The sequence below is a fragment of the Trichechus manatus genome, unplaced genomic scaffold (genome assembly GCF_000243295.1).
Source record: "Trichechus manatus latirostris isolate Lorelei unplaced genomic scaffold, TriManLat1.0 scaffold00038, whole genome shotgun sequence".
Classification (NCBI taxonomy): domain Eukaryota; kingdom Metazoa; phylum Chordata; class Mammalia; order Sirenia; family Trichechidae; genus Trichechus; species Trichechus manatus.
In genome coordinates this window covers 7,411,986-7,435,342 of record NW_004443974.1, presented here as the reverse complement: position 1 = coordinate 7,435,342, position 23,357 = coordinate 7,411,986, and the positions used below count along the sequence as shown (strand labels likewise).

The 23,357-nt window shown below is 35.3% G+C and overlaps 1 protein-coding gene across 15 annotated transcripts in view; it reads right to left on the bottom strand.

Moving 5' to 3' along the window:
* RABGAP1 (RAB GTPase activating protein 1) overlaps positions 1-23,357 on the bottom strand; it is a 204,403-nt gene that overhangs the window by 105,185 nt on the left and 75,861 nt on the right. For all 15 annotated transcript variants that reach the window (XR_002823991.1, XM_023730701.1, XM_023730709.1 and 12 more), the window contains 3 exons: positions 11,767-11,941; positions 7,685-7,778; positions 2,926-3,076 (listed from right to left, as the gene is read on the bottom strand). Coding sequence is in view for 14 of the 15 variants with exons in the window: in XM_023730701.1 (XP_023586469.1) it covers positions 2,926-3,076; positions 7,685-7,778; positions 11,767-11,941 (420 nt within the window). In the remaining variant the exon portion in view is untranslated. The remainder of the gene's footprint in view (positions 1-2,925; positions 3,077-7,684; positions 7,779-11,766; positions 11,942-23,357) is intronic.

Genomic DNA, 23,357 nt, shown 5'->3' with positions numbered 1-23,357 from the left:
CAATTAAAAAAAAAAAAAAAAAAAAAAACTACCACGCAGTGGTTAAGAGTTTGGCTGCTAACCGAAAGGTTGGCAGTGTGAATTCACCAGTTGCTCCTTGGAAACCCTATGGGGCAGTTCTACTCTGTCCTATCGAGTCATTATGAGTTGGAATCAACTCAACAGAAATTTTTTTTTTTTTGGGGGGGTATACACCTAAAATAAATGAGCAAAAATAGTCAGATGCCAACAAGTGTACACTGTATAAATCCATTTAAATGAAGTTCAAGAAAAATTAAAACTAATTAGTTATGGAGAAAGAAGTAAGAACAGCAGTTACCCTGGGGTGGAAGAGGGATGGTTATGACTAGAAAGGGACAAGAGACAACTTTCTGGGGTGATGGATATGTTCTTACTCAGTGGTGGTTGCAGTGATATATTTATATGTAAAATGTCATCAAGCTGTACACTTAAAGGTTGTTTATTTTACCCTACGTAAAATACAGTTCACTGAAAAATAAATCTAAAACATAAAAAATGCAGTTTTGCCCTCAAAAAAATTTTAGAGTAAGTTGAAAAGTATCAATTACCATTCCCATACAACTGTAGCTATTATTTCTAGGAAAACAGAAAAGAAAAGAAATACTGACTTATAGTGGGTAAAACTGTAGTAAAAACAAAAACACCAATTATTACTGGTCAGCACTTTAAAGTAATATATATCCATAAAAAAAAAAAACTCTAAGTATTAAACATTTGCATAATAATAAAAGCTTAATGTGAAATATAAAGAACATGACACCAGCATATGTAAAAAATTAATCAAACATACTAGATTTTGTTCACAGCTAATCTTTTACACATCATATGACTACTGAGTTCCTATTCTAGAAGCAGATGTCAGCATTTTCACGGCACCAGAAAAGTAGAATACAATCAAACACAGAGACTCTACCTCTTTAAATTATCTGTATGAATAGCCACCAAAATATTTAGTTTAAAGCTCTAAACTCTTGAATCATTTTTGGTCAAACATTTCAAAGAACTTCAAAAGAGGAATGAGAAAGACAACATTACAACTAAGAATTACACATCCCAAATATGAGTTGCCAACAAAAGAAAATAATCAACTAAGTGTACCCTTGCTAACTATATGTGTTACACAGTCTCACTCTTGGATGCCTCTGTTCATACTACGACTATAATGCTTTTCCCATCCTTACATGCCTGGGGAGCTCTTTTCTGGAATCCATCTCAAATGTTATATTCCTGGTAAAGAGTCACCTGTTTCCCAGGCAGAATCAACCACTTCGTTTTATGGCTCCTACTGTGCTGTTTCAGACACATTCTATCATGACAGTTAACTGTTTTTGTATTTGGCCTCCTAGTTCCAGCATTATAGCTGTTATTATAGTGGGCAATCAATAAACGCTGGTTAAACAATTACATCAACAACCTGGAGGGATTCAGAATATTACTTCTTAAAACAATCAAAAATAATATCTGGAAATAAGACGATCAGAAGGAATACTAATATCTAAAGCAAATAATCATTTTCTATGAGGAAAGGTTCCATTTCATGGTCAAACACTGTTCCTCCCCTATAAGGTGTTTTTTAGTAACAGTTTTATAGAGATACTATTCATCTTCTACTAGGTTTTAACATTTCTTAAAGAAGTTCCACCTTTTTATCACCTTGAAAATCTCAAACATTACTAAGGGTTCTGACTAATCCATTCATAATCCAGGTTTGGGATTTGCATACCACTGGAGAAACTGCTTCCTAAGGATAAACACTTCAAGAATGTTGGAAATATACACCAATGCTCACTGCAGTACTATTCAAAAACAGCTAAAAGGTGCAAACAAATTAAATGTCTATCAACTGATGAATAGATAAAATATGGTATATACATACAATGGAGTATTACTCAGCCATAAAGAGAAATGAAGTCCTGATACATGTTCATGGATGAACCTTGAAAGCATTAAGCTGAATGAAATAAGTCAGTCACAAAAGGACAAAGGTTATATGATACCACTTACATAAAATATCTAGAATAGACAAATGTATAGAGACCAAAGTTCATTAGTGGTTACCAGTGGTGGGTAGGAGGGAGGGGAAAGGGGGGACTCATTGCTTAGGGGACACTGAGCTTCTGTAAAGAGTGATGGAAATATCTGGAAATGGATAATGGTGATAGCTCAACAACATGATAAACATAATGTCACTGAATTGTACATGTGAAGACTGTTAAAATGGCAAATGTTTTGTTACTTATGTATTTACCACCACCACCAAAAAAAAAAAAAAGAATATTGAAAAAACAAAAACCAGTAACATGGGCACAAAGGCACAAAGCATTGCCTACAACCTGCAGAAAACTAGTTTAAATCCTTGGATGCTTGTACAAGAAACAGTTTTTATTGATTCACTTGCAAATTCTTGAGGAATGTGTGAACTTGAGAGAGGGATACTGTAAAAATGAGCATTTTTCACTTTAGAGGAAGAGACTAAAAGAGAATTGGTTTAGGATTACAGAATCATTTTCTTCCAGTTGCAGAAACTAGAACTAGGCCTTCCCTACCAAGACCATACTTCTGTAAAATGTGAAATGGATCAAAATAAACAAAAGAGAGGTTTTATACATCACATAGCACAATTTAATCTGACAAAAAATGTAATTACGGCCAAGAAGACTTTAGATACACAATGGGCTAGAGGACATCCTTTGCCTTTGCAGTGAAGCTGTAAAAGGAAGAAAGCCTTATGCCTTCTCCTTTGTGCCAATGCTAAAAACAACACTGGACCCAAAGTATAACAGTTCTATTATTACATTAGAAAAACAATTATAAAAAACTCTTGAAAATCAAATAACCACACCAATATTTTCATTATAAATCTCTAAAAGTATTCATGGTAAAACTGATTTATTATTCCCTTACCTTTGTGATGAGAATTCGGTATTTTTCTACCAGGTGGTCATTGTTGTGACAGCCTGCTAGCAGCTGCCAGACTTCTCCTCGAAGAGCTTCAGGGACACCGCTTCTTACTAAAGATGACAACTGCTTTGGTCTCACGCTTAAATTGAGATGCCTGAAAATAAAGCCAAAGCCCTTAAATACATAAAAGAAAGATTCTCTGAAGTGTTATTTTTATGAAAACTAAACTAAATGGCTTAGAAAGACTTGATAAAGTGACACACTAATAAAGAGAAAGAAAGTGCTAGTGGATTAGAGGAGCTCGGGTGGTGTAGTGGTTGGGAGCTTGGCTGCTAACGAAAAGGCCGGCAGTGCAAACCCACCAGCCGCTCCCTGGAAACCATATGGGGCAGTTCTACTCTGTCCTGTAGAGTCGCTACGAGTCAGAACCAACTTGACGGCACCTAACAATGACAACAGTGGATTAGATGCAGTCAAGATAGTTATAGAGTCCCTGGGTGGTGCAAACTGTTAAGCGCTGGACTACTCACTGAAAGGTTGGCGGTTCAAACCCAACCAAAGGTGCTTCGGAAGACAGGGCTGGTGATCTGCTTCCAAAAGTTCACAGCCTTGAAAACCCCATAGAGCAGTTCTACTCTGTACACATGGCGTCGCCATGAGATGGAATCGATGGCAACTAACTTGACAGCAACTAAACAGTAAAAATCTACACGGATTCTGTAGTCAATCTGCTTCCTGAGTATCTTTAAATCACTGTTCTACTTAAAAAAAAAAAAAGAAAAAAGAAAAAGCAACACTGCACACTATAGGAACCAAACCATACGGCTGCAGTTTATGTAGGAAATACAAATCAAATGCCAATCAGTGGATACATCATCAAATGCAAAGGCTTGGCCCTACATCAAAATTGACAAATGAGTTAAGTATACATATGTTCTAAGTTAAAATACAATATTGAGGTCTGTTTTAAGCATTTTCAGTGATACTTCAATTGACTTTTCTGAATGAATGCAGTGGGTAAGAAAGTTTCTATTGTACTACTATAACATCAAAACAAGTTACTAAAGTCTTTGAGCTTCATTTATCTCATCTATAAATGGGGAAAATAAATCTTATCTTGCAATGCTGGTATAAATTTACAAAATGCTTTTGCATTACAATATCTCATTTGATCCTCACCATAATCGTCTGAGGTAGGTGGTAGTATTTCCAGTTTTACAGATGGAGTGAAGTTTATGAATGTTAATTAAATGACTGAAGTAGTCTTTAAACTTGAAGACAAATGAATACACCATCTGTTATATGACAGTTGTTTTAAGATTTGAGAGCCACCATTATTGAATTAATAAAGTAGAATCCTGAAATGGAAAAGCTCCTGTGACTATCAGATTTAAGCAGAAGTTACTGATACCAAATGACCACTATCAAATTATAAAAGGTCCAAGACTTTTCTCAAAATCTCTCCAGATTTCTAGGAGAATAATTCAAAATACATTTAAAAATGAATAATTTTGTGATGCTCGTACCCTGATGGCAGAGCTATATACAATTCAATACAGTTTTGTCTTTGCTTAGAAAAAACGCATACATGTAAGTTAGAGTTGGGAGCAGAAAGAACAAAAGTATTTCTGTTACTTAATTCACAGGTTAGCAAACTATTACCTGTGGGTCAAATCTGGCACACCACCTATTTTTGTAAATAAACTTACTGAAATACAGGCATGCTTGTGTTTACTGTCTATCGTTGCTGTTGCACTATAATAGCAGAATCGAGTGGCTGCGACAGAGACTACTGGCCCGCAAAGCCTAAAATATTTACTATTTAAAACTTTTCAGAAAAACTTGCCAACTCTTAGCTTGTTTATGTTGGTAAAATTATATTCAGAAGAACTACATAATATTAATTCTGTCATACTCTAAGAAGAGTCACACAAACTTGGAGAATTAGAGCTCAATGATACTGTTACTGATATGGCCGCTAAAATCTAATGTAGAGTTAAGAATACCAGCTTTGGTGAAGAACACCAAAGTCACAAGGAAAGTATTGGCTCAAAAGACAGAAAGGGCCACATAAACCAAAGACTTCATCAGCCTGAGACCAGAAGAACTAGATGGTGCCCGGCTACCACCAATCACTGCCCTGACAGGGAACACAATAGAGAGTCCTGGATGGAGCAGGAGAAAGGTGGGGTGGAGAACTAAAATTCTAGTAAGAAGACCAGACTTAAGGGTCTGAACGAGACTGGAGGAACCCTGGAAAGCATGGTCCCCGGATTCTCTATCAGCCCAGAACTAAAACAATTTCTGATGCCACCTCTTCAGACAGGGATTGGACTAGACTGTGGGACATAAAGGGATACTCATGGAGAGTGTGCCTCTTAGTTCAAGTAGATACATGAGACTAAATGGGCAGCTTCTATCCCGAGGTAAGATGGGAAGGCAGAGAGGGTTAGGAGCTGGTTGAATGGACATGGGGAATCAGGGGTGGAAAAGAGGAGTGTGCTGTCACAGTATGGGGAGAGCAATTAGGGTCACATTAACAATGTATGTATAAATTTTTGTATGGGAGACTAACTTGAAATGTAAACCTCATCTAAACTACAACAATTAAAAAAAAAAAAAAGGATACCAGCTTCGGGATCAGATTTGACTAGGTTAAAAATACTGGCTCTGTCATTTACTAACTAGAATGGCTCATTTAACCTCTGACCAGTTTTCTCATCTGTAAAATGGATGCCAGCTCATAAGATCACTGTAGTTGAGACAGTGTACTTAACTTTAGGGCAGTGACTGGCATACGGTAATTCATGAGTTCTTACTACTATCACTACAACTGTGACATCTATTTTCTATATGAACAAACAGACTCAGAAGAGTTAAGGGATTTGCTCGACACCATAAAGCAGAGAAACAGTAGAGACAGAATTTGAAGCCAGGTCTACCAGGTTTTAAAATGCCATGATATTGCAATGCTTCCTATCTACAGAACACATATAATAATGATGAAAAAAAAAGTGATGAAATAAACTGAAAAAGAGAGATTATAATATCATCTGAAGACATGACTAAAACCATCAGAAAACAGTTTGAAACCCCCTGAAGACAATTAAGAGAGACGGAAACCCAGTTAATGTATTTGAGGGAGTGGGAGGACATGACTTAATTAAGTGAATAACGAACTGAAAAAACAAATTCCAAGTCACTGCATAAAATGCTGGTTGGTTAATCTAAAAAAATTTAATTCTAGAGTCTAAATGCTTTAGCTAAATGATTATTAATATGCTGTTATGTAAGCGTGTCAAGGCTCAATTACATTTCTGTTTTAAAGCAGAAACCATTTTATTAAGATAAAATTCCTGTCAGCAGCAGCCCAAACACTACAAATTCACTGATCTGCAAATATAACTGTGACCAGAGCATCAGCAGGTTTGTCTCCTGATTGCTAAAGAAATATTAAAATATATGAGAACTACTCCCCTGGGGGCCTTTGCAGAATTCATTTATTAAAATCACTTGTGGAGAGACAAACCATGCTTGGATTGCTTTCTTCTCCTGTACACATTTGACATTTTCCAATGTGGAGAGTGTTTTGTCAAGAGTGTAAAGCGTTGTGAGAGTGCTAGAAGCAGATAAAGTCCACTTGTAGTCTTATCCCTTATGGGCATGAAAGAATCTTGTAAATTGCTGAGACACAGTTTTATTAAGAATAGAGTGAAAGGATTCAACAGTTCAAACTTCAGAGGAAAATCAAACCCCAAAGTAACAGGCCCATGGGGAGTTTATATCACAACCCTAATAACCAGAAAGTCAGAAATAGAGGCATGTTCAGATCACTTTCAAGCTCAGCTTTTTTCAGCATATACTGGCATCCTTTACAGGGAGGAAGGGAAACTATATAAATGTCTCACCAATGTGTCTTACCAGAGTGTCTCTGGTTACATTAACAAATACTGACGATAGTGTATTCTTTTTATACAGCCAATAGTACAGTGCTTCTTAACATTATTGTCAAACCGTCTCTGAGCTGATAGAAACTGCTGAATTTTACAAGTGTTAGCAGGAAAAACAACTGGTACAACCAGTAATTTATACTGTGCTTGTGAAACTCTGCTCTGTCACTCTAGGTACATAAATGCAGATAAGGAGAAACACTGCATGATGTCTCTACTGTAGTCCTATGTATTATGAGAACATCCTTTAAACTTCTCTGATTATTCTCTATTGTCTTAACACTGGGCAGTCAGTGGTTCCTAACCTCTTCAATATAAAACCCAAAACCAGCTGCTGTCGAGTTGATTCCGACTCACGGTGATCTCGTGTGTCAGAGGAGAACTGTGCTCTATAGGGTTTTCAATGGCTGATTTTTCGGAAGTAGATTACCAGGCTTTTATTCTGAGGAGTCTCTGGGTAAACTCGAACCGCCAACCTTTCTATTAGCAGCCAAGTGCTTAACTGTGCCACCAAGGAACTCCTCTTCAATATGAAGGACCTCTTTTCTTATTTATTCCCTCCATGAATTCCACATTTGGATACTTTCTCCAGCAATGAGAATTTATTAGGTTTTGCACGGTTTCTGATATTCTGAAAACTGATTTCAGTTCTCCAGTACCACAACTATGAACCTCAAAAAACAGAAACACCCTAGATTGTGAACCTCATACTTAGGTTTCTATTACTGGTTCTATTATGGTTAGTAAGAGTCCCTGCTTACAAGATGAAATTTGTAGATGAAAAGGAGAAATTATATTCTATTATAACTTACCATTTTGACAGCAGTTCTCCCCAGGTTTCAAGAATTTTTTCTGCACATTCTTTGGATACATCACCAGATCCACTCAAAAGAGGTTCATCATTATCTTTAGTAAACAAAACACACAAAAGAGGATAACAGGTGGCTATGCTAAGCTAGAAGAATGATACGGGAATGTAAGAGTCAAATTTGAATAACTTGACTGGGAGCATAAAGCCATAACTTCTCTTAATATACAGGTATTTATACAAAGAAAATAAAAATGGTCCTACATCGAATATTGTTGTAATCTCTCCAGTTCTCTTTTGCTTTCTATACAGGTCCATGTTATGTCAAACGCAGAAAAGAGCCATTTAATTATGAACTTACTGGATTCAAAATATGGCATGTTCTCTCTCCTTTTCCAAAGCAAACAGCTTTATGTGTGAAAATATATAGAAGTCTTATGTGTAACAGCTAAAATAAATTACAAATCACCTCAGCGTCCAACAAGAGAACTGCTGAATAAATTATGACACATGCATGCAATGTAATGCATGCTAACATGTTTATAAAATAATACGGCAAAATATCATGTGTAAAATAAAAATATCAAGAGCTGAATCTACATTTTGATCTACTCTTTGTTATAAAATAGAAAACAGATTGGAAGCAACTAGGTTAAGATATTAACAATTACTGCTTCCAAGTGATGGAGGTATGATTAATTTTTTTTCTCTCCTCCTTTATGTTTTTATGACTTTCTAGATTTTTCATAATGGCATACATAATTTATAATAAAAAGCACAAAAACACTAAAAAGGACCAAAATGAATTATTTCAAACTTAATTCAAGTAATTAAAGAAAAGTGAATTCAAAGAATTTGAAGATTATAAGATGTCAAAAAAGTCAAAAATGTAAAATTGATAAAGGGAGGTGAAAGGGATTGAAAAGCGTAATTAAAGTGGAAAGAAAAAAGAATACAGACTAAGACATCTTCCCTTTTGTTGGACACTCAGGAAGTGTTTAAGGTTTTTCTACAAACAATATGGGTATGAACATCTTTACACCCTTGTAGTGACATTTTTGCAAACATATGTCATCACTTCAATTGGGTATATGCCCAGAAGTGGACTTCTTGGGTTTAAAAAAAAAAAAAAAAGTATACTTTACAGGCTTTTGAAACTTACTGACAAACTGCCTTCCAAAAAGACTTTACCAATTTATATATCTACTAACTGTACAAGAGTATCTGCTTCCATGTGCCCTCACCAATACTTTCTAGTTTTTGATTATTTTTGATTTCTCAACCTGCCTAAATAAAGTCTAGACCCTCTGATGATTACATTCATGAATGTATATCCCTACTAGAGATAGTAATCATCTGACAGCACTGATTTTAAAGGCTAAGAAAGCCATGATACTTATTATTAAACTTCTCCACATTATAATGCCTTGGACATTATCATCAGTTTTGACCGTGATACAGGGAAGAGGATGGACTGAGTGTAACCGAGAAATACTCTGTGTATGGAGTAACAGGGTAAAGACAAAGGTTCAAGGGCACTAAGATGAACTTCTCTAACTTCACTATCTTGTCAGAACTGGCCCTCGTTTCTAATCCCTGAAGTCACTCTTTTCTCATTAAAATATCAACATATCACATACAACTCTTTGGGAGAAAGAAGGCTATAAAATGTACTATGATTTAGAAAGGATGGTACTTCCTTCAAAAAGATTAGGAAGACCTATCTTATAAAATTCCCTTTTACTGTTTTAAATGCTTTCACAAATCTGGCTAAGTAGTTTGAAATCTCTTTAGAACCTGATCTGCTTAAGGCAGGGGTAGAAGCAGGAGTCTTAGTTTTAGAATGTTGCTTCTAAACACTTCCCATCTCTACCGTTGGCACAGATGTCCCACGAGTAAGAAGCTTCTCTATAGGATTGTAGCCATTTCTTCCCAGGGAGGAAACAGATCCCACTGGGATAGGTTTTCCAGGTTTGAACACTAGATTTTAGAGTATTAAAAGATGGCAGGCTACACAGTCCCTCTTTCAGTCCCATTCTCCTGCCATTACCTCTTCACTATGGAACTGGACCCTAGGAGGATTAACAACCATCCAGCAACATTTACTGAGCACCTACTAGATACGAGGTATTGTGCTATACACTAGGGAAACAATGTGGGGCAAAACCACACTCTCTTCTTTTAGAGGTGTGTTCCAGTGCTCCTTGATTCTCCCATGGAATATCCGTTGCTACTAGTCCTCATCTCTCCCTAGTTAAGGACTGTCAGTAGAGGTCTTATGAACCACCTCACTTAAATTTTAAAAAATCTATGCCTACAGATTAGAGGAGCTAGTTATCAGTCCTAATTTTATCAGTTACTTGGGTTCAAATTTCTTTGTAAATGGTAGATAGTCTTCAAAATCTATAGTATGGAGATTTGAGCATTATCTGGTTTCATTATAAATAGACTTTCTCAATTTTTGCTTCTTTTTGATTTTATTGTTGAATTTAAGGGAGGAGAGTTATGTAAACTTTTACTCATTTTGCCTTAACAAGTGGTGACCTGAAAGGGAAACTGTGAGTCTCAAGAATACTAGTTACTAAGCAGACAATCTCAAACAGTGGGAAACAAACTATGATCTCAGGGCCATCAATTCCATCTTTCTCAGCTTTAATACCTGACTTAAATTGATTCTGTAGGATATCTTTAAACTGCATCTCTGACTTCTCCAAAAATGTACATCTGCTTTCTCTGTATTTCAAAATGCTTTATGTGAATTAAATGCACAGAGATAATAATAGAATAGAGCTCACACTATGGATTCACAGACCTGGATTCAAATCTTGACTTTGCCATTTTCTAGCTATGTAACCTTGGGCAATTATTTCACTCTTCTGAGACTCTGCGCCTTTATACGCAAGTGGAGGATAATAATAAATCTTATTTTTCAGGACTGTCATATAAGATATACAATGTGCTTCGCACAGTACCTAGCATATATTAAGCATCTAGTAATTGGTGGCCATCAATATTACTAGTATATGACCCTGACTTGATTAGTCACAGGGAAACTCGGAGTTCTAGGGAACAATAGGAACTGGAAAGTCAGTGCTTGCTCTAAACTTGAAAAAAGTACATATAATCATGAGTATTTCTTTCTTTTAGCGAAATCAGTCATTCCTGCCACCTCCGAGCCTCTGTTATTTCTTTGCTCAGAAATACCCCAACCAGCACATCTGCCTACTGAATTTTCCTTGCACTTTAAAGTCCTAGCTCAAAAACTATTTTTCATGATGTGCCTCCTCACAGTCCCCACAATGAAAAATGAATTCTCCTCTATGAATTTCCAGGACACTTCTTGAGAACCTCACATAATAAATTTACCACATGTGACCTTCTATCACAATCAGCTTTTACAAAGTTTTTTCCATTAAAAAATAAAGTCCTGGTATTAAATTACAAATTAGAAAATAACTCTCTAAGTTTCACTTTTCCTGGGCCCCTTCTCTCCATTTCTCACTTCTCTATAGTACATTTTAACAGAGAATGACAGACATCAAAAAATAGCCATTAAAAAAAAAAAAAAGAGAAAGAAAAAACTTGTTGATTCTTAATGTTTACCAATGTGAGAACAAGATTAAAAATAAACACACACACACACATATATATACACACATATATACACACAAACACACACACAGATATGTTTGGTGAAAGGATCAAGCGTGGAAGCACACATTTTGGCAAGTGAACTTGTTTCTGCCAAATGAATCAACTGAGATGTGAACATTAATTTTGTAAGTTGTGTCAAATTTGCTCTAAAAAATATGCTAATATACCAAGCTAGTACTTGACTGATACAAAAAAATAAAATAAAAAAAGCACAAATTATAAATTTTTCCAACTTGGTTACAAGTATTTGAGGAAAGTCCAATGTTAATCACTTGTGAATCCACCACAGCTCCTTGTATACAGTAGATTTTCATTAGTATTTATTGAAAGAATTTCAAATACCATGACACATTATCAATTCCCTGATAAAATTTTAAGAGTCTACATGGTCCTCCATCCCAAAATACAAATTAAGCTCTCTCTACAATTTACCTTCCTCTTCATCATCTTCTGGAGGAGAAGGTATCATTGAGCTCTGAGATCCAGACTGTGGCAGGCGAATTGAGGGACTGGCTGTAGTTTTCCTCCTCTCTCTCTCTGATTCACTTTCCAAGCATACAACTTCATATAAAGTATCAGTATTATTCTTTCTCTCCTTTTGCTTTATCTTAAAGATTAAAAAAAAAAAAAAAAAATCGTTTATTAAGTGGTAAAATTCTTTATCTTTAAAATTCAGCTCTATTTCTGATTTCACATAGGATGTAAGAATAAAAAGGTATTATTTTGAATAACTACACTAAATGTAACCTTCTCTAAACATAAAAACATATGTTTAAATTTAAAAAACCTTAGGAAAATAGGACAGGACTCCAGTTGGGCAATGTTATTCATGATCCTCAGACTGTATCATCAAATATCCAATTACCAATATTTAGTAAGGGTGAATTAAAAAACTAACTGTTCTGTATCTTTCGGGTTACTTTATGGTGTCCTTCAAGGTTTCTTACGTAAAGCTACACATCAAAATATGTTTTAAAATGTTCTAATACATAAAGTTTAGGACTAAGAAAGTCCTCTTACCTTCATGATTTTCCTACTCCTCTACCTTAATTAAAACAGTACAGAGAAGTTTTCTTCAATGAAAAGCTACTACTCATGGGGAGGGAGGGGAAAGTGGCAGAGAAAAGATCAATAGAAACCACAGAAATTTTGGTAACTCAAATTGGTATTTTGATTTTATTTTGAGGCAAACACATAAAAGTTTAAACTGACCTAAATTAAAAATTGAGAACAGAGAATATAAAACTTTACCAGTGTAATAAATATGTAAAATATATTAACATTCCATATTATTGCCAGTATAAGAAGGAGAAGAAAACAGAGTGAAATACAGAGCAGGAAGAAAAAGGAGAACTGTAGGAAAACGTATAGTGAAAACTAGAAGGGCAGTTACACCAAAGAGAAAGATATACACAAATAAAGTGAAAAGACAGACAGGGAAAGGAAGCATGGGTGTGCTAAGAGATTTATTATGTACAGAAATACAGGGCAGAGCAGGTTTTATCATTTCAATGTTCATTTGGGTTCTTAAGAAAAATTACCCCAAATTTGGAAGTAAGACCAAGATAGTGGCAACATGTCCTTCCAATATCATCCTGAAGCAATGTATGTGTTAGACTTTGTGGGGGCAGCAGTCTCTGTTAAAACTATTCAACTCTGTCATTCTAGCACAAAAGCAGCCATAGGCAATAAGTAAATAAATGAATGTGGCTGTGTTACAAAAACAGGTGGCAGGCCAGACATGGCCCACAGTCTTTAGTTGGCTGGCTTTGGTTTAAGAGGCTGACCCAAGGATTATTTAACTTTTTAGGTGAATAACCATTTTTGACTTAGCTACTTACTATGAATTAGGGACTCAGACTCTGTGAAGTTACATGTTAACTGTAGATTTGTGTCCAGTAGATACGCAAATGATTTCTGTCCAATAGAAAAGATAACCCAAAGGTTACCTACAGGACATTAACCAGTTTTATATCTAGCTCAGAAATGTTACTCTAACATTTTTTTTAAAAAAGACTATCTAAATCCAACTTTCTCAAATACTTAGAACCAGTTTTACCATCGTACTGATTCCTTTATTAATGAGCTGAATTAAAATCTTTGACATATATTCATTATATATTTGTAAAAATTACACTTTGATAGGAAATAGGTCTTAAATTTTTTGTTTTTGTTATAAATTATGCTCTGACAGCCATCTAAGATCCATCAATTAGTCCCATCCCACTTGGAGCAAAGGAGAAAGAAGAAAACCAAAGACACAAGGAAAATATTAGCCCAAGAGACAAAAGGACCACAAGAACCAGAGACTCCACCAGCCTGAGACCAGAAGAACTAGATGGTACCCAGCTACCACCAATGACTGCCCTGACAGGGAACACAACAGAGTCCCATATGGAGCGGGAGGAAAGTGTGGAGCAGAACTCAAATTCACGTAAAAAGACCAGACTTAACGGTCAGACAGAGACTGGAGGAACCCTCAAAACTATGGCCCCTGGATGCACTGTTAATGCAGAATTGAAACCATTCCCAAAGCCCACTCTTCAGACAAAGATTAGACAGGACTATAAAACAAAAAATAATACATGTGAAGAGTGTGCTTTTTAGTTCAACCAGATACACGAGACCAAACGGATGGCTCCTGTCTGAAGGAAGGGACAGTAACTGGCCGAATGGACACAGGGAACCTGGGTGGAAAGCGGGAGTGTACTGTCACATTGTGGGGACTGCAACTAATGTCACAAAACAATACGTGTATAAATTTTTGTATGAGAAATTAAATTGAGCTGTAAACTTTCACCAAAAGCACAATAAAAAGAAATAAATTATGCTCTGAAGCATTAGTTAATTGCTATCTGGAACAATTAAAAAATCAGCAATAGCTACTCTTTAAAAAAAAAATTATCATAGACATGATATACTGTATAACCAATACAGCTCACCTAGGGGGAAAAAAATCTCTGATCTGAGTAATAGTAACCAGAGCAATACTGTCTTTCGAAGTCAGATAAAAATAGCCAAGAACTATACCCAGCTTGTATGTCAAGAACCCCAGCTATGAAAAATGCTGTTAATTGCTGAAGCTGGGTAATAATATATTGGAGTTCATTATACTATTCTTTTTATTCATGTTTATGTTTGAAATTTTCTGTAATAAGCAGCCTTTTAAAAAGCACTCTTAAAAGGCAAAAAACAGACTTGAATAAATGGAAACAGAGTCCATGTTCTTGAATAATGTGACTTGACATCATAAAGATGTCAATTTTGAATCAGTTTTGACCAATAAAAATAGTAATAATTTTCTCTCAGAGCTAGACAAGTTGAATATGAAGTTTACATGAAAAATAAACGAGTAGAAATATCCAAAACCTGCAAAAAGAGGAGTAACTGGGAAGGCAAGGTAGTCCTACCAGATATTAAAACATATTATAAAGTCTACATATTGAAAACAATGTGTGATACTGCACAAGAGTAATGTAAAGATCAATGGAACGGAATATAAAAACCAGAAAGAGGTCCAAATGTAATCTGGTTTATAATAAACGTGACATCTCAAATCACTGGGGGAAATGTTTAGAGTTTTTAATAAATGGTGTTGGGCAAGCAGATGGTCATTTGGAAAAAAATTAAATTCGATTCATACTTTACATTATACACCAGAGTACACAAGAATAAAATGTGGTATATGAATCAGAGATCTAAATGTAGTAAAATGAAACCATATTAAGTACTAGAATAAAATATGGAAATTCCTTTACAACCTGGGAGTGGAGAAAGCCTTTCTACTAGGATCCAAAATCCAGAAGCTTTAAAGGAAAAATAAATTTGATAAATTTTAATACATTAAAAAAAAGGTAACAAAAAACAAAGCCACAATTTTAAGTCAAAAGAAAAATGACAAAACGGGAGAAAGTATTTGTAACTTACATCTCAAATGGTTAATTTCTCAAATACATAAAGAGCTAGCTCCTAAATATTGAGAGGAAAAGGCTAAAGCCAAAGTGAGAAATAGGCAAAAGACATGAACGGGCAATTCATGGAAAGGGAAAGAAAATTCATTCTCAAACTTATGGAAAAGTGCTTGAAATTATTTATTAGGGGATTAAAAACTACCCTGACACACCATTGCCCTGCCTATCAGATCCTTAAGTTTGACAACATGCTATTTTGGCAAGCCTGTGGAGAAACAGATTTTCTCATACACTGCTAACCTCTATGGTTACAATCTTTATGGAAGAGAATTTGGCAAATGTAACAAAATTACATAAGTATTTACAACATGTCCCAGTGATTTTACTAGCAGGAATCTACGCTAAGATAAAAACAAAAAACAAAACAAAACAACACATGCATAAGGTTCTACACTGCAGCATTAAGTGGAATAGCAAATGACTGGAAAAACTCCAAATGTCTAATAGAAGACTGGTTGAACAGACCATAACTCATGCAAACAGTGAAGTACTATGTAGCTATTAAAAAAAGAATGAGGAAGGTCTCTAAGTACTGATGTGGAATGATCTCCAGGATATACTGTTAAAACGAAAAAGTATAGAACAATGTATATAGCATGCTGATTTTTTAAATAAACCAGGGGTTTAAAAATATATGAGTATTTTATTATTTTCATAAAAAGAAACACTGGAAACATGAACCAGAAACCAATAACACTTATCTATTTGGATGGGGTGGGGTGGGTAGGGGTGCCCAGTAAATTATATGGTATACGATCTTGACTTTTGTACCATATAATTTACATATTAAAAAAAAACCCAGTCCCTAAATTGAAAATAAATGGAAACAAATTAACCTAACTATATGTCAAATGGTAACATAACTACAATGAAAAAAGAATTATTCCAAGTAACTTTTGAAGATAGTACTAATTTTACAATCTTAACTGCAACATGTTCAAAAAAAGAAGTTCCATGAAATCTTAAACTCCACTGAAAAGTTTTATCAAATGTAATACCAATATTTTTTAAATTTTTTATGAAGGTAAAGCAAATAAGTTACTCCAATTAACATTTTCAGTGTAAGAAATACAAATGCACAAGAAAAGAAGAAAAACTTGTAAGATAAATTACTACTGAAAATATCTTATGAACTCAACTGATACAGGCAAGAATCATCAATGGATGCTAAAACCATTAGTTAAAAGATTGCTGAGGAATCGAATATTTAAAAGTCGCCAACATACCACTTGCTAACTGCGAAGAAAAAACTCTACTTTTACAACGTAGAAATCCAGTGGTCACCACTTTAACCAAGTGACCACACTTAGCATCAGGAACAGGGGAACAACCTAGTATCATCTGCCTCCTGATTTAGCAAAAGAGCTCTGGTATAGAAAGCATTTTGGTATTTTTACCTCAAGAGGCATAGTGGTTTAGAACACAGTGCACATGCGTGGCGCGTACAAGCACACACATATATACACACACACAGCAAATTACGAGTAAGAGGTACAGGATTCCAGTTATGGTTATACTAATAATTTGTCTACATGACCTTGGCCACATCACTTAGTCTTTCAGACATTAGCTTCTTCATTTATAAAATAATAATTTTATAAAAGATTATAAATATCCTGTAGTCTCTTTGGTTCTAAAAATTTCATAATTCTATAGTTCTTAGAATGCTTAGTTGATCTTTTGTTCACTTTGTTTTGTTAGAAAAATCTGGTCGTTCTTTTAGTAAATGGTATCTGAAAATTTAAATCTAAGAAAGCAATCTTTCTTTCCTCACTAATTTTAAATGTTTCTTATCTAATATGGTGCCATCTTAATAGAACAATTCTCACAGATGGAAATGCTTCCAGGGTAAAAAGGAGTTACTGAGCCATCAGATAATTTTAGTGAAAGGAAAAAGAATCAATTTTAAAATGTGCTGTTTTTTTTTTTTTAAAAAAATTCTATAATTGTTTTCCTATACTGATGGCAATAAACAGCTTATTTTTAAAATTTGCTCTATAGCACCGCTTCCCTTTCAGGCTAAAGGGGTTAAAATTTTAAATTATGCTTTATTTCTTTTAAGTAAATCCTAAAAATATTCTTACAGAAAGAAAGATAAAAGTAGCATGTTTCTATAAAAAGAGCCCTGGCTGAGACTCTTAGAAGGCTTAGGTATGAATCTTGTTCCCCACAATATACTGTAAAATCTACTATTGTACATCTTTGAAATCTCCCTTTCCTCATCTATAAAATGAGAATGCTGTTTATTATCATTGACAGTGGTTAGTAGACAGCTGATCACAACAAGGCCTCAAATTAGTGATAGCTACTATTATTATTATTTTGCTATTATTTTTAATGCCATGAATGCAAAAGACAGAATAAACTTAGTTTATTAAGATACAAGTTTCCAACACAAAACACTGAACAGCAAAAAGTTGTTCAAATTTTTCACTCTACCTTAACTTTCTTGCCTCCTATGTCCCCCAACTCCCCATACCACCTACCCCCCTGACTCACCCAAATAAGGAGAAAAATGAAAAATTATTCTCAGGATTTCCCTGCCCTTCTGCCAGCTTCCACATACACACTTCTGCTTTTTGCAAAGAAAATATTCACAACACAGTCTATGCTTAAGCTTGTTACCTTAACAGAAGACCCTAGAATAGTGTATCTGGCTATGTCTCAGGTTTGCATAGATTTTTTGCTAGTCTACCCCATCAAGTCACCTTTAGCTCAAATTAAAAAATAAGTAAAAGGTGTCAGAACAAGATACTATATTAGAATATTTTTAAAACGTGCATGAAATTGAAATTAAACAAATTTCTTTCTATGAAAAGATACATTACTCTAGACTCAACCACGAAAATAATATTCCTATAAAACCCATGCGGTCTTTGAATCCAGGGTTGGGTAACATAAGAAGAACTCAAGGGAAAAGCAAGTAGGGGGCACAGTTACGGATACTTCTTAGAGATAACCAAACACCTCATGGGATTGCTTTTCTGGGTTTGAAGGCTTAGGATCAAAGTCATGTGGGACAACTAGGTCAACTGGCATAATATAGTTTACCAAGTTTATGTTCTACATCCTGGTTTGGTAAGTAGTGTCTGGGGTCTTAAAAGCTTGCAAGTGGCCATCTAAGATAAAATTGTTGGTCTCCACTTGTCTTGAGCAAGAGAGAGGGAAGGAAACCAAAGACTCAAAGAAGAAACTAGTCTACAGGACTAGGAGCCTACATGAACCACAGCCTCATCTTCGCAAAGACCGGAAGAACTAAATGGTACCCAGCTAACACTACCGACAGTTCTGTTCAGGGACACGACAGGTGGACCCTGACAGTATAGGAAAAAAATGTAGAATAAATTCAAATTCTTAAAATGTCTAGACTTGCTGAACTGGTTGAGGCCAGAGGAACCCCCAAGAATACCACCCTGAGATACCCTTTAAACTCTGAACTGAAACTACTCCTGGAGATCATTGTTGAGATAAATAACAGATTGGCTAATAAAATAAACAGTATCACCCATGAGTACTGTGCTCCTTTAAAAAATCATCTATATGAGATCAAACAATCAACATGAACTCTAAAGCAAAGATGAGAAACTAGGGGGAAGAGGGCAGAGAAACTAGACTAATGGAAATGGAACAACCAGAGCAAAAATAATGAGAATGTTAATGCAGTGTGAAAAATGTAACTAATGTCACTGAATAATCTGTATAGAAACTGTTAAATGGGAACCTAATTTGCTGTGTAAACATCCACTGAAAACAGTATTATAAAACAAGAAAGAAAAACAAGTTCAAGAGAATGTTATTTATGCTCATTAAAATAAGATTAGAGAGGAAAAAACTCTAAAGAGAACTCTAATTTTTACACAAAAATTCATAGTAAAAAATATTGTACAATGAATTTCTGTTTACCACTTCTTGCTCAAGAAATTTTTAAGGGTCATTCCTTCCCATCCCCTAAGCTTTCAAAAGTGATACTTCTAAACTGGTTTTCCTTCTGAAGTATTTTACCCTGGAGTTGATCCTCCAGCTAAATAATCAATGCTATTCTGATTTCATGACTTAGTTTTTCATTCATCCTGTGTCCTGCTGAGGTTCCAAGTCCCTTTCAATAATAGTAGCTAAACTGCACTGAAAACTTACTATGTGCCAGAAACTATTCTAAACTTGTCATATAGATTCTCATTTAACTGCCACAACAACACTAGGAGGTACATACAACTATTACTGTCATTTTACAGTTGAGTAAACTGAGCCTCATAGGGTTTTGGGAACTTGCTCAAACTCATAAAGCTAGTTGGTAGTAAGAACCATGTAACCTGACTGCAAAGTCAAGTTCTATATGATTATCCTACGCTAATCCTCTTCTCCTGCTACACTGAAGAACTGAGAGAACAGTGCTGGGACCTCGGTTTACATTGTCTACTGAGACAACACTGAAAAGAAATTTCTATTCCTCCTCTGCCTGCTCCCTTTTTCTAACTATTTCTAGTAGAAGCTAACATGGATACACTGGAATCAAAATTTTTATTGCTGTAAATGGACTAAATGCACCAATAAAGAGACAGAGAGTAGCAGAATGGATAAAAAAACACGAACTATATATTTGCAGCCTACAAGAGACACACCTTAAAGACACAAACAAACTAAAACTCAAAGGATGGAAAAAATATATCAAGCAAACAACACTCAGAAAGAGCAGGAGTGAGATTAATCTCTGACAAAACAGACTTTAAAGTAAAATCCACCACAACGAATAACGAAGGACACTATATAATGATTAAAGGGTCACTACACCAGGAGGATACAACCATAATAAATATTTATGCACCCAACGACACGGCTAAAAAGTACATAAGACAAACTCAAACAGCACTGAAAAGAGAGATAGATGGCTTCACAATAATAGAAGGAGACTTCAATACACCACTTTTCAGTGAAAGACAGAACATCCAGAAAGAAGCTCAAAAAAGACATGGAAGATTTAAATGCCACAATCAACTAACTTGACCCACAGACATATACCGAACACTCAACCCAAGAGCACCCAAGTATACTTTCTTTTCCAACGCACAAGGAACGTTCTCTAGAATAAACCACATATTAGGCCACAGGGCAAGTCTTAACAGAATCCAAAGCACTGAAATATTACAAAGCATCTTTTCTGACCATAAAACCATAAAAGTGGAAATCAATAAAAGAAAAGCCAAGGAAAAAAAATCAAACACATGGAAACTGAACAACCCCTTGCTCAAAAATTACTGACTTATGGAAGAAAGTAAGGATGGAATAAAGAAACTCATAGAATCAAATGAGAATGAAAACACATCCTACCAGAACCTTTGGGACACAGCAAAAGCAGTGCTCAGAGGTCAATTTATAGCAATAAATTGCACACATCCAGAAAGAAGAAAGGGACAAAATTCAAAACATTAACCATCCAACTCGAATAAGCAGAAAGACAACAGCCAAAGAAGCCCTCCGAAGCCAGAAGAAAGGAAATACTAAGAATTAGGCAGAATTAAATGAAATAGAGAATAGAAAAACAACTGGAAGAGTTAACAAGACCAAAAGCTGGTTCTTTGAAAAGATCAACAAAATTGATAAACCACTGGCCAAACTCACAAAAGAAAAACAGGAGAAGAAGCAAATAACCCAAATAAGAAATGAGATGGGCGATATCACAGCAGACCCAACTAAAATGAAAAGAATCATAACAGAATACTATGAAAAATGTACTCTAACAAATTTGAAAACCTAGAGGAAATGGAAAAATTTCTAGAAACATACTATCTACCTAAACTAACACAAACACAGGTAGAACAAATAAATAAACCTAAAACAAAAGAAGAGATAGAAAAGGTAATTAAAAAACTCCCAACAAAAAAAAGTCCTGGCCCAGACGGTTTCACTGGAGAATTCTATGAAACTTTCAGAGAAGAGTTAATACCACTACTACTAAAGGTATTTCAGAACACAGGAAAGGATGGAATACTCCCAAACTCATTGAAGCCAGCAAAACCGTGACACCAAAACCAGGTAAAGACACCAAAAAAAGAGAAAATTACAGACCAATGTCCCTCATGAACATAGACGCAAAAATCCTCAGCAAAATTCTAGCCAATAGAATTCAACATAAATATCAAAAAAATAATTCATCATGACCAACTGCGATTCATACCACGTATGCAGGGATGGTTCAACATTAGAAAAACAATCAATCTAATCCATCACATAAATAAAACAAAAGACAAGAACCACATGATCTTAACGATTGATGCAGAAAAGGCATTTGACAAAGTCCAACACCCATTCATCATAAAAACTCTCAGCAGAATAGGAATAGAAGGGAAATTCCTCAACATAATAAACAGCATTTATACAAAACCAACAGCCAACATCATCCTAAATGGAGACAGTCTAAAATCATTCCCCTTGAGAAAGAGAACCAGACAAGGATGCCCTTTATCACCATTCTTACTCAACATAGTGCTGGAGGTCCTAGCCAGAGCAATTAGGCTAGAAAAAGAAATACAGGGCATCCAAATTGGTAAGGAAGAAGCAGAAGTATCTCTATTTGCAGACAATACGATCTTATACACAGAAAACCCCAAAGAATCTACAAGAAAACTACTGGAACTAACAGAAGATTTCAGCAAAGTATAAGGATACAAGATAAACATACAAAAATCAGCTGGATTCCTCTACACCAACAAAGAGAATTTTGAAGAGAAAATCACCAAATCAATATCATTTACAATAGCCCCCAAGAAGATAAAATACTTAGGAATAAATCTAACCAAAGACTTAAAAGACCTATACAATGAAAACTACAAGACACTACTGCAAGAAACCAAAAGAGACCTCAATAAGTGCTAAAATATACCTTGCTCATGGACAGAAGACTCAATATTGTGAAAATGTCAATTTTACTCAAAGCAATCTACACATACAACACAATCCTGATCCAAATTCCAACAGCATTTTTTAAAGAGATGGAGAAGCAAATCACCAGCTTCCCATGGAAAGAGAAGAGGCCCCAGATAAGTGAAGCATTATTCAAGAAGAACTAAGTGGGAGGACTCACACTACCTGATTTCAGAACCTATCATACTGCCACGGTAGTCAAAACAGCCTGGTACAGGTACAACAACAGATACATAGACCAATGGAACAGAATTGAGAATCCAGACGTAGATACATCCACCTATGAGCACCTATGACAAAGGCCCAAAGTTCGTTAGCTGGGGAAAAGATAGTCTCTTTAACAAACAGTGCTGGCATAACTGGATATCCATCTGCAAAAAACTGAAATAAGACCCATACCTCATACCATGCACAAAAACTAACTCAAAATGGATCAAAGGCCTAAATATAAAATCTAAAATAATAAAGATCATGGAAGAAAAAATAGGGACAACAGTAGGATCCCTAATACATGGCATAAACAGAATATACAACATTACTAACAATGCACACAGAAGAGAAACTAGATGACTGGGAGCTCTTAAAAATCAAACAAAATCAAAAGACTTCACCAAAAGAGTAAAAAGACAATCTACAGACTGGGAAAAAATTTTTTGGCTACCCCAATTCCAATCAGCATCTAATCTCTAAAATCTACAAGACACTGCAAAACCTCAACAACAAAAAGACAACCCAATTAAAAAATGGGCAAAGGATATGAACAGTCACTTCACCAAAGAAGACATTCAGGCGGCTAACAGACAGATGAGAAAATGCTCACTATCATCAGCCATTAGAGAAATACAAATAAAACTACAATGAGATACCATCTCACCGCAACAAGTCCAGCATTAATCCAAAAAACACAAAATACTAAATGTTGCAGAGGCTGTGGAGAGACTAGAACACTTATACACTGCTGGTGGGAATGTAAAATGGTACAACCACTTTGGAAATTGATTTGGCACTTCCTTAAAAAGCTAGAAACAGAAGTACCATAGGATCCAGGAATCGCACTCCTTGGAATGTATCCTAGAGAAATAAGAGCCGTCACACAAATAGATATATGCACACCCATGTTCATTACAGCACTGT